This window comes from Diabrotica virgifera, chromosome 8 (genome assembly GCF_917563875.1).
Source record: "Diabrotica virgifera virgifera chromosome 8, PGI_DIABVI_V3a".
Taxonomy (NCBI): domain Eukaryota; kingdom Metazoa; phylum Arthropoda; class Insecta; order Coleoptera; family Chrysomelidae; genus Diabrotica; species Diabrotica virgifera.
The window spans coordinates 19,491,420-19,507,498 of NC_065450.1; the positions used below are offsets into that span (position 1 = coordinate 19,491,420).

Below are 16,079 nucleotides of genomic sequence, written 5' to 3' on the forward strand. Positions count from 1 at the left end.
TTTTTTTTATAGGCTACACTTTTGCTAAAAATATTTTTTTCGATAAAATATATACTTTTTGAGTTATTTTCGAAAAACCGTCTGAAAACGTAGTTTTTTTGTCGAAAAATCAACATTTTTAATCGCGAATAGCTCGAAAAATATTGACTTACGTAAAAAACTTTATAGAACAAAAGGTGTTTAAAATAAGTCAATTTATCCTTTTCCGGCCTTATTTTATACGCCCGTTTTTCACCCCCCGAGAAGGGGTAAATGTCACCCCCCAAGTAAAAACAATCAACGGCACAAATTCAACTTTGAAGTGGAGGGTAAGTAGAACCTAAATCCAAATTTTCATGCAATTCGGAGTTGCCCCTGGAAATTACACTCCAAAACGGTCATTTATTGGGCTACTAGGTTGGGTCGAAAAAAAATAGTGTTTAATTTTTTAATCACTATACCGCGGAAAACTTGCCTTTGGGGTATATAAGTAAAATGCAAAGTAGAATAAAGTTATATATTGAACCTCCAGCTAGGGCATCATACTTAGTTTTTTTTTTCAGAAATCAAGACATTTTTCAATTATTTTTATAATCTTTGGCCAATAATATTTGAACGTCTTATAGTGAAAACTCTTTATTTAGTGAATAGTTTAAAAAATAGGAAATAAATTTTAAACAGTATCTTTTAATTTGCGGTAGCGCAAAATACTCAAAAATTGAAAAAATTCACATATTAGCACCTTAAAAGAAGGTGTTATGTGGTATAGTATGTTGTGTTGGGTGTTAACAGTAAAATCCATTTTTTGTTCTTTTACTTAACACTCCATTTAATTGGAATAGAATTACTATAGTGGGTCTAAAGTTATAAAGGATATAAATAAAACAACTTGTAATTTTAATGTTTAATTGAGCCAAGAAAGAAACCAAATTCTAGCCAAACAATGTCAATAAATTAAATGAAATTTCGACTTTAGAAAGCGTCTTTTACTCTATTTTTCTGAGTGGGTACGTTGAAGCTGCGCTTGGTGTCAAACTTTGGCATCGAAGCTTTGGATGCTACGGCAGATCTTATGAAACCATCTCGTTCCTTAGCACCGACGACTTTTTTAGATGCTTCAGTCACTTACTTGACGCAGCGTTTCACGGCTTGAGTATGGCATGGAAATTTTCCAAAGTTCCAATCCTCGGGTGTTTTACCAGCAGTGATTTTAGCCCAATTTGTATCATCAAAGATGCTCCGTAACAGTGGTGGTGATATAATTTCAGTGGTGTTCCAATCAATTAATTCAGTATAGTCAGTCGAATGAAAGTTGACTTTTAGAGGTCGAAAAACCCTAATTGTTTCTGTTTTTGTAGCTAACATCCTTGCTTTGATTATTCTTCGTAATTCTAGTTCTCCTTTCTTTCTTTAACTATCATCCTCAGTAGCAAATGTTCTGGGTGGGAAAAATGCATTTCTTTCGATCACAGGATCAACTACTTTAATCAAATTCTCTGGTAGAAAGCTAGTTGATTTGATAGCCTCAAAATCGTGTTCAGGTCTATCTGTTATGTATTTGCTGTTCTTTATTTTAAACCATACAGGCATGTATGATTGAATGAAGGATACTAACAATTTATGTTCAACTGAAGGCGTTTCCACACTTACATATATTCTCAAAACTCAGTTAGCTGTAGTCAACCATCGAGAGTGGGAAAGTGGACCCGGTTCTCGAACAGATAAGTCAACAGGGCAGATGCCTGACTATCGAACAACTTATGTCTAGAATATGCTGTTGATCTTTACTCAAAAGATTGCGATTAATGTCCAGTAATTCACAATCAACATTTACAGAGTTTGAAATAAATGCCGGAACGGCAACTCATTGAAATGCAAAAGGCATATTGCCCACTGCAGGGCTCTTTTTAAGTTTTCTTCAATAGAACGAATCACAAAATTTTTCCAACCCGTGTTAGTAACGGTACTGTCACATCCCATTACGTCAAGTTACATTCATTGCGTCAAGTCAACCCATTACGTCAAGTTTGACAGCAAGCCCAGCTTCAACGTACCAACTCAGAAAAAGTGAGTAAAAAACTCTTTCTAAAGTCAAAATTTTATTTAATTTGTTGGCATTGTTTGGCTACAATTTGGTTTCTTTTTTGTTTTAATTAAACATGTTATTAAACATATAAGTTGTTTTATTTATATCTTTTATAACTTTAAACACACTGTAATAATTCTATTCCAATTAAATTGAGTGTAAAATAAAAGAAAAAAATGGATTGTGCTATTAACACCCAACACAACATACTAGACCACACCTTATTTTAAGGTGCTAATATGTGAATTTTTCCAATTTTTGAGTATTTTACTCTACCGCCAATTTAAAAATATTGCCTGTTTCAAATTTATTTCCTATTTTTAAACCATTAACTAAACAATTTTCACTATAGCACGTTCAAATTATTAGCTAAAGATTGTAAAAATAATTGACAAATGTCTTGTTTACTGAAAAAAACTAAATTTTTAGGAAGGATGCGCTAGCTGGGGGTTTAATATATAACTTTATTTTACTTTGCATTTTACTTATATACCCCAAAAGCAAGTTTCCCGCGGTATAGCGATTAAAAAATGAAACATTATTTTTTTTTTCGACCCACCCAAACCAGTACGCTGTCCGATTTATCTAACGTTGGCGATCGTATTGGCCATAATACTTCTTCTTTAAGTGTCATCTTCGCAAAGGGGATCGGAAAGCATCATAACTATTCGGATTTTAGAGATGGCTGCTCTGAAAACTTCATTTGATGTACATCCGAACCATTCTCTCAGGTTGCGCATCCACGATATTCTGCGTCTCCCTAAGCTTCTTTTTTCTTGAATCTTTCTCTGCATAATCAACTGGAACAAGTTGTATTTCTTTACACGTGTAATATGTCCGGGATATTCAAATTTTATTGTTTTGATGGTATTCAAGTTTTCCATTTCTTTATTCATCTTTCTCAGAACCTCTTTGTTTGTGACGTATTCTGTCTACGAAATTACCCACAGCTCGAATGATTCTAGTCTTCTCATCAATGCAGCATTCAAGGTCCATGCTTCCATTCCACAAAACAAAGTCGAGAAAACGTAGCACCAAGCAAACCTAACTCTTAGCATCATCATCATCATCAATGGCGCTACAAGTCTTCGTGAGTCTTTGCCGCGTTTACTATTGCCTTCCATGTTTGACGGTCCTGTGTCACTAATTCCCATTGTCGCACTCCCATTTTCTCTAAATCTTCTTTGACTGCATCTTTCCACCTTTTCCTAGGCCGCCCTACAGACCTTCTTCCATCTGGCCTTTCCCATAACACATTGTTTATAAGGCGATTGTTGTTACTGCGTATCACATGCCCTGCCCATCTCAGTCTATTGGCCTTTATATATCTGACTAGATTTTCTTTTCCGAATAGAGACTCTAGCTCGATATTGTATCTGCGCCTCCATTCGTTTGTCACGCTGTCTCTGCAAGGGCCATATATCATTCGAAGAATTTTACGTTCCCACACCAGCAACTTATTAACTTATCTTTTTTCTTTTTTTTTTTTTTAACTAACTAACTCTTAGCTCCAACTTCAAATCTCTTGTTCAGAGCACTTTTCTTATTTTGTTAAAATCTGCTCTAGTCTTTTCTACTGTGATTTTAATTTGCTGTCACCCGTGGAGTTAATCATTGTTCCAAGATATGCATATTGCTCGACTCGTTCGACATTGGATCCGCTTATGAAGGGATTCTCGTTATTTCTTTTAGTTTTCGATATTTTCATAAACTTTGTCTTCTGGACGTTCATTATTAGCCCGAATTTTAATCCAAACGGCGTTATTCCGGCCACCAGCCTCTGAAGATCAGCAATCTTTTCAGCTAAGATGACAGTGTCATCCGCATGTCTAATGTTGTTAATGGGAACTCCATTTATCTTTATTCCAGAGGTTTGACCCTCAATAGCTTTTTTCAATATATTTTCCGCAATAATACATTATGTGGCAAAATAACAGTACTAAAATTAATATTTAAATGTATATGATTATTAATATATTTAGTATACATGATTTGCAAACATTATTCCCGACGACGTTCCCAATAAAACAGACGTTAAATATGCCCTCTGGCACGAAAAAAATCTTTAATTCTAGTCCGCAATTCCAGAATGTCAGACGGTGGATAGATCTGCCCTCTTCTGCATTACCCATATGTGCGCATCAGATGGCGTTAAATCTGATGAGTGACGATCTCCCAAAATGTTCGAGCAGTATTTGTAGAGACTCCCTGGCCATATGACAGGTTGCCCCGTCCTGCTGAAACCATTGTTAATGTTAAACTTTGACCGTTTTCGCGATATTTTCCATATGACCGAAAATAGTACAACACGATAAAAATTTTTTCTGACAAACTGAGAACTATCCTGAAGCACCTTAGATTAACACCATATTCACATAAGTTTTAACAACGTTCATAAAACAATTTAAGGCCTACGCATTTCAAAACAGTTACTGTTTATTACTGTTTATTTTGCCGCATATTGTAACTTTGTTTACGGCACATCGAAACTTCTTAGCGGATGTAATCTTCATATCTACTTCCTCTTCATTCTTCTCCCTTATTCACAATAATATAAACCTAGAAGCCAAATAGGTATATAAACAATAAATTGCATGAAGTTATGAGACATTATAGCATCAACACTACAAATCTTATTTTTATTGAAAGACAATTCCAAGAAGAAAACGTAACAGGTATTATGAGTGTCTGTGAGTGTCACAAAAAAATCACAGTTATTTATTTTTATGTAAAAAGTTTGATGGTTAGAAGTGCATTATTATTAAAAGATTATTAAAAGCTTCTAACAATAAAACACTGAAAACGTTTGTTTTCTATACTTCCACAAAATTTATTACAACTATGTGACTACTGCTGTTTCGGCAGAGTGCCTTTCTCAAGTGATTTAGATTACTATGTGTTTGCCTTTTTAAGTCTTTAACTGAAGAGGTTGAGGAGTGGGGAGCTGTTTGTCTCGAGTTGGTCATTCAGAATTATATTTGTATTTTTCAATTTATTAATTTCCCTAGATTCTAATAAAGATAGCTTAAGGCCTTTATTTTAAATATGCAGAATTAGAAACTGTTCATTAAAAGAATGATTATGATCTAGAAGATGAAGTGCGTATGTAGAAGTGTCGGTTTTTCTATGTTGAAAACCCTTTTGTGTTCTGCTATCCGTTTGTCAAAAGTTCTGCCAGTTTGACCGATGTAAGTTTTCGGACAGTCACCACAAGTTAGTTTGTAAACACCACTCTGTAGTTGTTTTCTCTTTCGGTTTTTATTGTTCTTAATATATCTGCTTAGGTTGTTGTTAGTTCTGAAAACTGGTGTTTTATTGTTAGATAAAATTAACTTCCATCAAGCAACGGTCGAATCCATCAATTAAAAACTAATTGTTTGCCTGTCGCTATGTAGAATAAAAATAGCTTTCTCGTATTAGAACTTTGAAAATTACACATGGAATTTAAAAAAATGTATGGTGTACTTATAGGACTTCAAAAGGTGTAAACGTCTATTTAACTATCATAAAATGTTAAAGGTTAAATTATCAAACTTTATTATATCTCCAGAAAACTGCAAACTATGTACCTACTCTAAATATTACCCTAAGATGGAGCATATTTCAAAACACTTACCAACCAAAACGTACATAAATCAGGCAAGCCGTTTCCGAGGTAATTGAGGCATTGTTTACTTAAAACTCACTCTCTATACATCCATAATAAAGAACTTTTCTCCTACGTTCTAAAGAAGACAGCAAATTGCAGTTTTCTACAAATAGCTATTTATTTATTTTTGATTTAGTAAAATACTTCATTGATGGTTTTGAAGAAAACTAACATTCTAACATAGATTTTATACAAGTATTTTTATTGTAAAAATCCACGAGGAAAATATAATTCCTGTAGATGGCTGTATACCATAAATCACAAAAAATACAGGATCCTTTGTAAAAGGTATATTTAATAGACCCTAATAGAAGTTACATTGATTGATTGAAGATTGTCACAAAACATAGAAAACGTACACCAACACATTATTTCAAGTATACACCAAGCCGCCAAAGAGGCGCTAGGTATAAAAGAAAATAGAATACATAAAGGTAATAGCTGGTGGAATGAACATCTAAAATCACAAAAAGAAAATAAACAACAACTATACCAAAAATGGTTAAATACTGGCCGGATAGAAGACAAGGAAAAATACAGAAACGCCCTCAAAAAATCTAAACAGGATATATGGCAGATAAAAAATGATTCATGGGAAAAGAAATGTAATGAGTTGGAAACGTATATAGGTGGTAGGAGAAGTAGAGAATCGTGGAGATTTATCAAAACATTGAGGTCAGATACAAGAGAAAATGTAAGGCTCGACAACAAAACAACAAATACATGGGAACAGCATTATAAATCTTTGCTGACTGAAGACCGCCCCCAACACATGCAAAAAGAATCAAACCCAATAAGAGTAGAAGGTGAAGAAATAACAATAACAACAGAAATGGTACAGAAAGCTATGTCACAATTAAAAAATGGTCGAGCACCTGGCCCTGAAAATGTTCCTGTAGAACTAATAAAATCAAGTTCGAAGAAATTAATCCGAGTGATCACAGAATTCCTTAACAGAATTATTAACGGAGAACAAGTTCCGAAAAGCTGGAAAGAGGGCTGGATCTCTTCCATACACAAAAATTATAGGGAAATAACTGTAACAAGCACAATGAGCCGTTTATATGGCAGAATACTGAAAACCATTATTTGCGAAGAATATCAACCCTATGAATCCGAAGAACAGTGTGGTTTCAGGGCCGGTCGATCTACGATCGATAATATATTCTGTCTAACACAGGTTATGGAAAAAAGATTGGAACGTGGACAAGACACACATATACTTTTTGTCGACTTAATGAAGGCATATGACGCAGTACCCGTGGAAAAACTGTGGGAGGATTTGGACAATACACACATTTCTGCAACTATCATCAAAACCATACAATGCCTCTATAAAAATTCTATCTCAAGGGTAAAGAGAGGTAACCATCTGTCAACTAGATTCCAAGTAACAAAAGGCCTTAAACAAAGGTGCTGTTTATCTCCCATTCTTTTCAATATATATACCGACGGTGTTCTCAGACTTTGGAAGCAGAAATGCAGTGGTATGGGTATACCAAGCGGAGACATCACACTATACACTTTGAACTACGCAGACGACCAGGTGGTAGTTGCCCAAGATAAGGGAGATATGACGAGAAAATTGATGGAAGAATACATGAAATAGGGTTTAGAGGTAAATATAAAGAAAACACAATATCTACACATCGGTAACCAAATACAACAGGAAGACCTAGATCTTGACGGAAGTGACTACATCAGAGGATGCACAGAGTATATATATCTAGGGATTAAATTAACAAATAGTGGAAGAATGGAACCCAGTATAGATGGTAGAGTGAGGAAAGCTAGAAAGGTTACTAGAGCCCTAAACCCTGTCTTTTGGCAACATACCATTACCTTAAATACAAAAATGAGGATGTACGACGCTATTCTGGAACCAATTTTAACCTATGGCTCCGAAGTGTGACAAATGACAAAAAAATCCGAAAAATAAGCTGCTTACTACCAAAATGGATTTTTTTAGAAGAGCTGCCAAAATATCGAAATTTGATCATGTTCGAAATGAAAATATCAGAGAAAAAGTAGGTAGGCAGAAAACAATGGCGGAAGAGGTACAACGGAACCAACTCACTTGGTATGGACACGTTCAACGAATGGGAGATGAAAGACTTCCAAAAATAACAATGAGATGGATACCGCCAGAAAAACGAAAAAGAGGAAGGCCGCCGACCTCCTGGAAACAAGGAATTACAAAAGCCATGTCAGAAAGAAATCTACAAGAAAGAGACTGGCTAGATCGACAGGCTTGGCGATTGGGTACCGGAAGGCGTAGAACGCTATAGAACCGGTTATATATAGAAGTTACATCACAAAACAAAACGTTTTCGGATTAACAAGTAATCCATGATCAGTGTTAAGCCCTAAAATGATAAGTATAACCTAATTAATAAGAGACAATGTTGTAAAAGTTGACTGAGGTTAAGAATTATTGACTAAGTCTATACTTACAACAACATGCATGCGTGAACCACCAAAAAGTTATGGGTAAAAACCCTTTAAAACCTGTAATGTCTTATATTATACTACATAATATTATGTTTAAAACAGTTGGATGTTGCAAATATTCCTGGATATTACCCAGGGCAACACAGGACTCTAACACACGTGGATGTGATATGAGGGGAATGAACCTCACATTTTGAAAACTGAGTGTCAACTGAACTAAAAGGTGAAGGAACTTCAGAAATATGACAGAGACAGATTGACAATAGGACGTTGTGAACTGTTTTGTTACTTCAGCCAATGAATTTAAAATTTATGTTGATATTAAAAATAAAACATTATCAAATATCCATATATTGTTGTTGGAATTAATCGAACTTAAATGTAGAACATTGTAAAGTATGTAATGATTAAATATATGAACATGACAATTGATAAATCGGTACTAGCAGTTATGCAGTCAGCAATACATTAGAATGAAGATGTTTAAATAAACTTAGAATTATGGCCTTTTACGCATTCACGTCTATAGGATATCAAAATTTGTTTAATGAACATATTATGAACACATTAAACAAATTCTGATATCCTATAGACATGAATGTGTAAAAGGCATTTTCAATAATTCTAAGTTTATTTAAACATCTTCATTCTAATGTATTGCTGACTGCATAACTCCTAGTACCTATTTATCAATTTTCATGTTCGTATGTTTAATCATTACATACTTCACAATTTTCTACATTTAAGTTCGATTAATTCCAACAACACTATATGGATATTTAATAATGTTTTATTTTTAACATCAACATAAATTTTAAATTCATTGGCTGAAGTAACAAAACAGTTCATAACGTCCTATTTACAATCTGCGTCTGTCATACTTCTGAAGTTCCTTCACCTTTCAGTCCAGTTGACACTCAATTTTCAATATGTGAGGTTCATCCCTCTCATATCACATCCACGTGGGTTAGAGTCCTGTGTTGCCCTGGGTAATATCCAGGAATATTTGCAACATCCAATTATTTTAAACATAATATATAGTATAATATAAGATCTTATACCTTTTAAAGGGTTTTTACCCATAACTTTTTGGTGTCTCACGCATGCATGTTATTGTAAGTATGAACTTGGTCAATTCTTAACCTTAGTCAACTTTTACAACATTGTCTCTTATTAATTAGGTTATACATATCATTTTGGGGCTTAAAACTGATGATGGATTACTTGTTAATCCGAAAACATTTTGTTTTGTGATGTAACCCTTATTAGGGTCTTTTAAATATACCTTTTACAAAGGATCCTGCATTTTTGATTTTTATTGTATTCTGCAGCTAGTATCTCTCTGTTCTGGCAATTGTCTAATTTTGAAGATCTTTGTTAGGCCGATTTTCTTGGCACTTCTAATTCAGCATTGATTATTTGTTTTGTAATTTTTTCTGTCTTAAGGATTTATTGTATTCTGCAGCTAGTATCTCTCTGTTCTGGCAATTGTCTAATTTTGAAGATCTTTGTTAGACCGATTTTCTTGGCACTTCTAATTCAGCATTGATTATTTGTTTTGTAATTTTTTCTGTCTTAAGGATTTTCCAGGTATTTCAATAGTTGTATCCTAATAGACACCCGGTTTTCCTGTCCTAATAGAGTTCATCAGGTTTTTAGCTATTGTGCGATCTTTGATGTTACGATCTCAAATAGGGGCTGATTCTTTGTTTTCTAAAGGAGTTTTGACACCGGTTCAATAAAAAAACTTAAACATGAGCAAAAAAGGAATAGAATAATTAAATGAGGCGCAAAGAGGTCCACTTACCAATTCAATCCCTGCATTTGGTCTTCAAGAGGGCCCTCAGCTGCATTTAACACTGCACCAAGTCCATACACGAAAAAAGCCTTACCAGCTAGGCTTTTACACCGGCAAACGAGCGAGCCGTTGGTTGAGTGGCAACTTACGAGCTGTTGATTGTAGAACAACTTGCGAGCCATTGATTGTAGAGGCACTAGCTTCTCTTACTTTTGACGAACACTACTAGGCTCCAGTTTTTGCACTCATTAAAGCAAACCTCTTTTCTATCGCGATAAAAGGCAAAATAACTAGAGTTGGGACTATTTGCCTTCCTCGTGTAAATAAGTTAATTCAAATTTAAATGAAAATACAACATTCTCCCCCACCAAAATGCAGCTTTGAATGGTGCATTTTAAAACTATTACAAGCTAATAAACAAAAAAAAAATAACTTAAATCATGGCACTTTGGAATAAATCCCAAAAAAAATTAAACAATATCATACTAATAACAAGATCAACAAAAAAACTAAGGAATTATTTAGATAGGCAGAGGACAAAGCTTGACCAGGGGGCGTCGAAGAATTCCCTTTGTGGTCTTAACATCCGCAACTCTTATAATTCCATCCTGTCCCGGAAATACTTGGGATATTCGTCCCAAACGCCATTGCGACGGAGGGATATTATCATCCTTTATAAGGACCATCGTTCCTAGTTCGATAGGTTTTAAATTATCGGATGAAGTCCATTTACTGCGCTGATGCAAAGTATGCAAATATTCTTTGCTCCAGCGTTCCCAAAAAGTTTTATGCATTTGATTTATTAACTTCCATCTCATCAAATGAGATGCAGGAATATACGCTCCATCAAGAGGTTCAAACACAGCCGAAAGAGGTTCTAGATTTAAAAAATGACCCGGCGTTAGAACTGACAAATCATTAGGATCAGTACTTATAGGGGTCAAGGGCCTAGAATTAAGATACGATTCAATCTGAATTACGACCGTGTTTAGTTCCTCATATGACAAGATCTGATCACCTATAACGCGAGCTAGGTGCGTCTTTACTGACTTTATTCCCGCCTCCCATAAACCGCCAAAGTGGGCAGCAGATGCAGCATTAAAATGGAAGGAAATATTTTCATTTGAAGCAGCATTTTTCATGAGGTTAAGGTATTTAGAAGCGCCAACAAAATTACTGCCATGATCAGAATATAAATTATCAACCCTACCACGACGAGCTATGAAACGCTGCAAAGCAGAGAGAAAAGTCTCACTCGATAAATCACTAGCTAACTCTAAATGAAGAGCTTTGGTGGCCATGCAAACAAAGCGGCAAAGATACACCTTACAAGATTTAGCTCCTCGATAGCGATTCATCACAACATAAAACGGTCCACCAAAATCCATACCTGAATTCAGGAAGGGTTTAACCTGGGAAATTCTAACTAGGGGTAAGTTACCCATTGGAGGTTGGTAATTTCTAGGATTGGGCCTCCAACACTGTATACATTTTGACAAAACCGAGCGTATAGCACGCTTAGGAGACAAAATCCAAAATGACTGGGCAAGCAAAAAACTAACTGTACGCAGCCCAGCATGACAGTATCGTTTATGGTAATAATGAATCAGCAAATAAGTTAATCGACTTTCGCGAGGTAGGATGCAAGGAAATTTCTTATCAATCGAAACAGACAAATATCTAAGACGACTTCCAACCCGTAATATTCCTTGATCATCGATAAAGCAGGACAACTTTCGCAAAGGTTTGGAAAAAACATTTCCCTCGAACTCCCTTTCAAAATATCGATGTTGAGTATATTTAACTAGCATAATCAATGACTCATAAAGTTCCTTTGAACTTAAGGGACCTTCTCTCTTATCATTGGGGAATTTTGAATTCCAAGCAAACCTCAAGATCCAAGCTATAAGTCGCCGTATAAACGAGAAATCGGAAATGTCATTCAATAGATTCTCAAGAAAATTATCATCATTAACACAAGCCAAAGTTACCGTACGCTCCTCATCAAACATTTCAGCACACTCAGAAAAGCAACAGGAAGCGTCTGGAATGGGATCGGTGTTATACAAAAACTCAGGACCTGCAAACCAATGAGATTGCTCCAACATTAGAGCAGGTAAAACACCTCTGGAAGCCAAATCAGCGGGATTCTGAGCAGAAGGAACATAAAACCAACTGTTAGGAGAAAGGCGTTCCTGTATATATGAAACCCGGTTAGAAACAAAAGTTTTCCAACGATGAGGAGAGGATTTTATCCAACTTAGAGCTACCTGAGAATCGGACCAAGCTACAAATTTTGCGATTTTAAGTTTAGGATCTAATACTCTGACTACAAACTGCATGAGTTTAGATAGTAGAACTGCAGCGGACAGCTCCAAACGTGGAATGCTTACAGTTCTTATGGGAGCCACTTTTGACTTCGCGCAAACAAAAAAGACACAAACCTGACCATCTGGTAGAACAAAACGCAAATAAATAACAGCGGCATAACCCTTTTCACTACTGTCACAAAACCCATGTACCTCACAACAAATATACCTGGACACGAACATGCACCTAGGTATTTCAAGCTGTGCAAGGGATAACAGTTGTTCCTTATACTGGTTCCAAACTTTACAAATTGAGTCTGGAGGAGAGTCATCCCAGTCGATTCCGGACAACCATAAACGTTGGATAAGGTGCTTCGTGAACAAAGTCATGGGAGCTAGAAACCCTACAGGATCAAACACTCGGGCCAATTCAGACAACATACTTCTCTTAGTACAAGATTTGTCCAGAGCTGTCACTTCAAAAGAAAAACAATCCAATTGTGCATTCCATACAAGTCCAAGGATTTTTAGAGGTGACGAACAACTATTATCATCAAAGGAAATAGGTTTCTTACCAATATACGACTCCGGTAGACCTTCTAATAATCGCATATCATTGCTCGACCACTTACGCAATTCAAACTGACCTCGAGATAACAAGGATATCAACTCATTCCGAAGATCTAGCGCAATTTCTAAGGTATCACCACCACACACTATATCGTCAACATAAGTACTCGTACGCAAAACTTCAGCGGCAAGGGGAAACTCTCTACCTTCATCTTCACTCAGCTGCAACAAAGTCCTTAAAGCAAGAAAAGGAGCAGACGATACACCATAAGTTAATAGCCGAAATTCCTGTAACTCTTCATCAGGAGAGGATCTAAAAACAATCCTCTGATAATCACAATGACTTTTCTCAACTCGTATCTGCCTATACATCTGCTTAATATCCGTGGATAAGACATATTTATGAAGTCGAAAACCCAATAAAATAGTTAAAATATCTTGTTGTAGTTTCTTTCCAGTAAACAAGCACTGATTAAGAGAATTCTGATTTCCAATTCGAGCAGAAGCATTAAATACAACTCGCAACTTGGTAGTCAAACTATCAGGTTTTAATACAGCATGGTGAGGAATATAGTAACAAGATAATGGACGAGAAGTTTCTGACACAAGCTCCATATGATGCAAATCCAAATAATCTTTCATAAAGGTACAATATTCCTGATAAACACTAGGATTTTTCAAAAGCCTTTTTTCTAAGGAAAGAAAACGATTTACAGCTAACTCAAACATTCCTGGAAAAACAGGAGATAATTCCCTGAAAGGTAGAGCAACGGTATAACGACCAGAGCCGTCTCGACAAACATTCTCAACAAAATTTTTCTCACAAAGAATATCTTCAGGAGCTGAACATTCTACTTCAGGAACAGTTTCTAAACTCCAAAACTGCTTTACAGACTCCTCCAACGAAACCATTTGATCCACGTGACAAAACAACGAGGTGGCAGATGTCATAGGAACCGAACTACAGGGACCCATAAGGACATAGCCAAAAACGGTATTAAGAGCATCAGGCATACCTCTAGGAGTTTGAACTTTACCTTCTAATAATAACTGAGAAAAGATATCAGCTCCAAGCAATAAGTCCACCTTACCAGATAGATGAAACCGAGGATCTGCCAACTTTAAATTAGCAATATAAGACCAATGCCCAACATCCAAACTAACAACGGGTAGGTCCTCACAAATTTTTGGCAACACAAACGCCTCACAATTAAAAATAGGATCCACTCTATCCACAGGTTTTATCTGAAGATCAACTCGACCAACCACTGTACTTTTTATAGCACCAATACCTTGTACCGATAAGGTAGCAGAAGAATGTCTAATACCTAACTGACGAATACAAGACTGAGATACAAAAGAGGTCATGCTGCCCCCATCAATTAAAGCTCGAACAGGTTGATACAATCCACAACCATCCATAATTTCTACCACAGCAGTAGCTAACAAAACGCTCGAGTTTTTTGAGGTAACACTACCTAATGATGCAGCATGTGAGCTCAATGTTCCAGTATTAACCTGAGCATCAGAAGAAGCAGTAGTTGGAACGGCAGCAACAGACGTAGCGCCTTGAGTGGCACTTTCAGAACTTTTAAAATGTAAAAGACTATGGTGGGATGAATTACAATGACAACAACGAGAGGTGACACTACAACTACGAGAATCGTGTTTTTCTAAACATTTAAAACAAAGACGCATTCTCTTACAAGCGTTGTACCGTTCATAAGGAGATTTATTTAAAAATAAAGAACAATCTTTTAAATGGTGATCGGCAGAACATAACAAACAAGTCGTCGCATTAGGTTTCGAAAAAAAACTATAGCGATTATTGACTTTAGAACCATTTTTATTTGCATTGTGTTTAGAAGGCGATTTATTTTTTCTATTAGAATCCTTGGGAGAACAAGGCGACAACAAGGATGAGTCAAACGAAATGCATTGACTTTCCAGGAAATCAGATAATTGAATAAAAGTAGGCATTTCACTAGACCCATGTAATAATTCAAACCGTTGGTGAGTCTCCTCGTCAAGCTTGGTGAGAATTTTGTAAGCTAACACAAAATCCGAAATTTTATAACCCAAATTTTCTAAAGCTGATAAATTTTCCGAAAAGGTATCAATTAAATTACTATAACTATCAGAATTCTTAAACATAGTTGCGGGAGCTTCTTCAATTTTGCACCAATGTGCCATTGCACGCAAACGTTTATTTAAATACCTATTTTTTAATTTATCATAAATCCTAACATAATTTTCTCTAGCTAAAGGCAAGGATTTAGCTAACCTTAAAGGAGGCCCTTCTAAACTTTGAATCAAATACGTTAATTTTTCCGTATCATCAACGTTAGGTCTACGGTGCACAAGCGCATCGAACAAGTCAAAAAAAGTAATTGCTGACGTAAACTCACCGGAAAATTTAACTAATTCTAACTGCGGCAAGCGAACATTACTAGGAGGTTGTACTGCATTCGAAGCGGCGATATTTTGCTCATTTTTTTGACTATTATCATCATTTTCAAAGAGATCCGCGAAATTAGCCTTGATCTGATAATAATCATTTAAAAATTGGGAACGAATAATGTCCTCAGAATCTAATTGAGCACCCGTAGGTTCAGAGTTCAAAAGATTTGTAACGATGTTTTGATGATTTTTATTAAAACTCTCCAAAACATCGTCTAACTCTGAGTACCGAACACGAAAAAGCGACTGCTTATGAACCTCTGTAAGAGAAGAATTGGATAAACGCAATAACGTTTCTAAATCGTTCATTGCCATTCTCCTTTGAAACGTATATTTTTTCAATTTATCAGCCATTATGGAGAAAAAAGAATAAAAATTTGTTTAACGTAATCAACGATAAAATTAAAAATACAAATAATCAACGATCCCCTGGTCAAGCTGCCACTGGCATAAAGAGAACGCAATTTTAACTATAATTAAATTCAAATAGCTAATATTTTACAAGTTTAATGACCTAAACAATTGAATTTAATAATTTATCAAAAAACAAGAATCCTTATCAAGCTGCCGTAAAGGCGAGGACTTTAAAATTTGAAAACTCACAAAATTCTGTGTATTGAATACCTGAAAACCATTCAAGGTCAACCAATTAACATTACCTGCTACACGAAATAAAGAGGCAAAAAACTGTAGGCAATGTTTTTTTTTGGGCGTTATTCCAAAATGCAAATTTTTTTATAATACTCAAAAATTAATTGTTAACAAGCAATTGTATAC

General features: G+C 35.5%; 1 protein-coding gene across 1 annotated transcript; it reads right to left on the reverse strand.

The window, feature by feature from the left end:
• Positions 1-1,389: 1,389 nt before the first annotated feature.
• LOC126890102 (uncharacterized) lies at positions 1,390-15,656 on the reverse strand. Its single transcript, XM_050658950.1, has 4 exons — positions 13,447-15,656; positions 12,486-13,155; positions 11,955-12,158; positions 1,390-1,545 (listed from the first exon to the last, which is right to left on the reverse strand). The coding sequence occupies exons 1-4, from the start codon at positions 15,654-15,656 to the stop codon at positions 1,390-1,392; spliced, it is 3,240 nt and encodes a 1,079-aa protein (XP_050514907.1).
• Between the last annotated feature and the right edge of the window lie 423 nt (positions 15,657-16,079).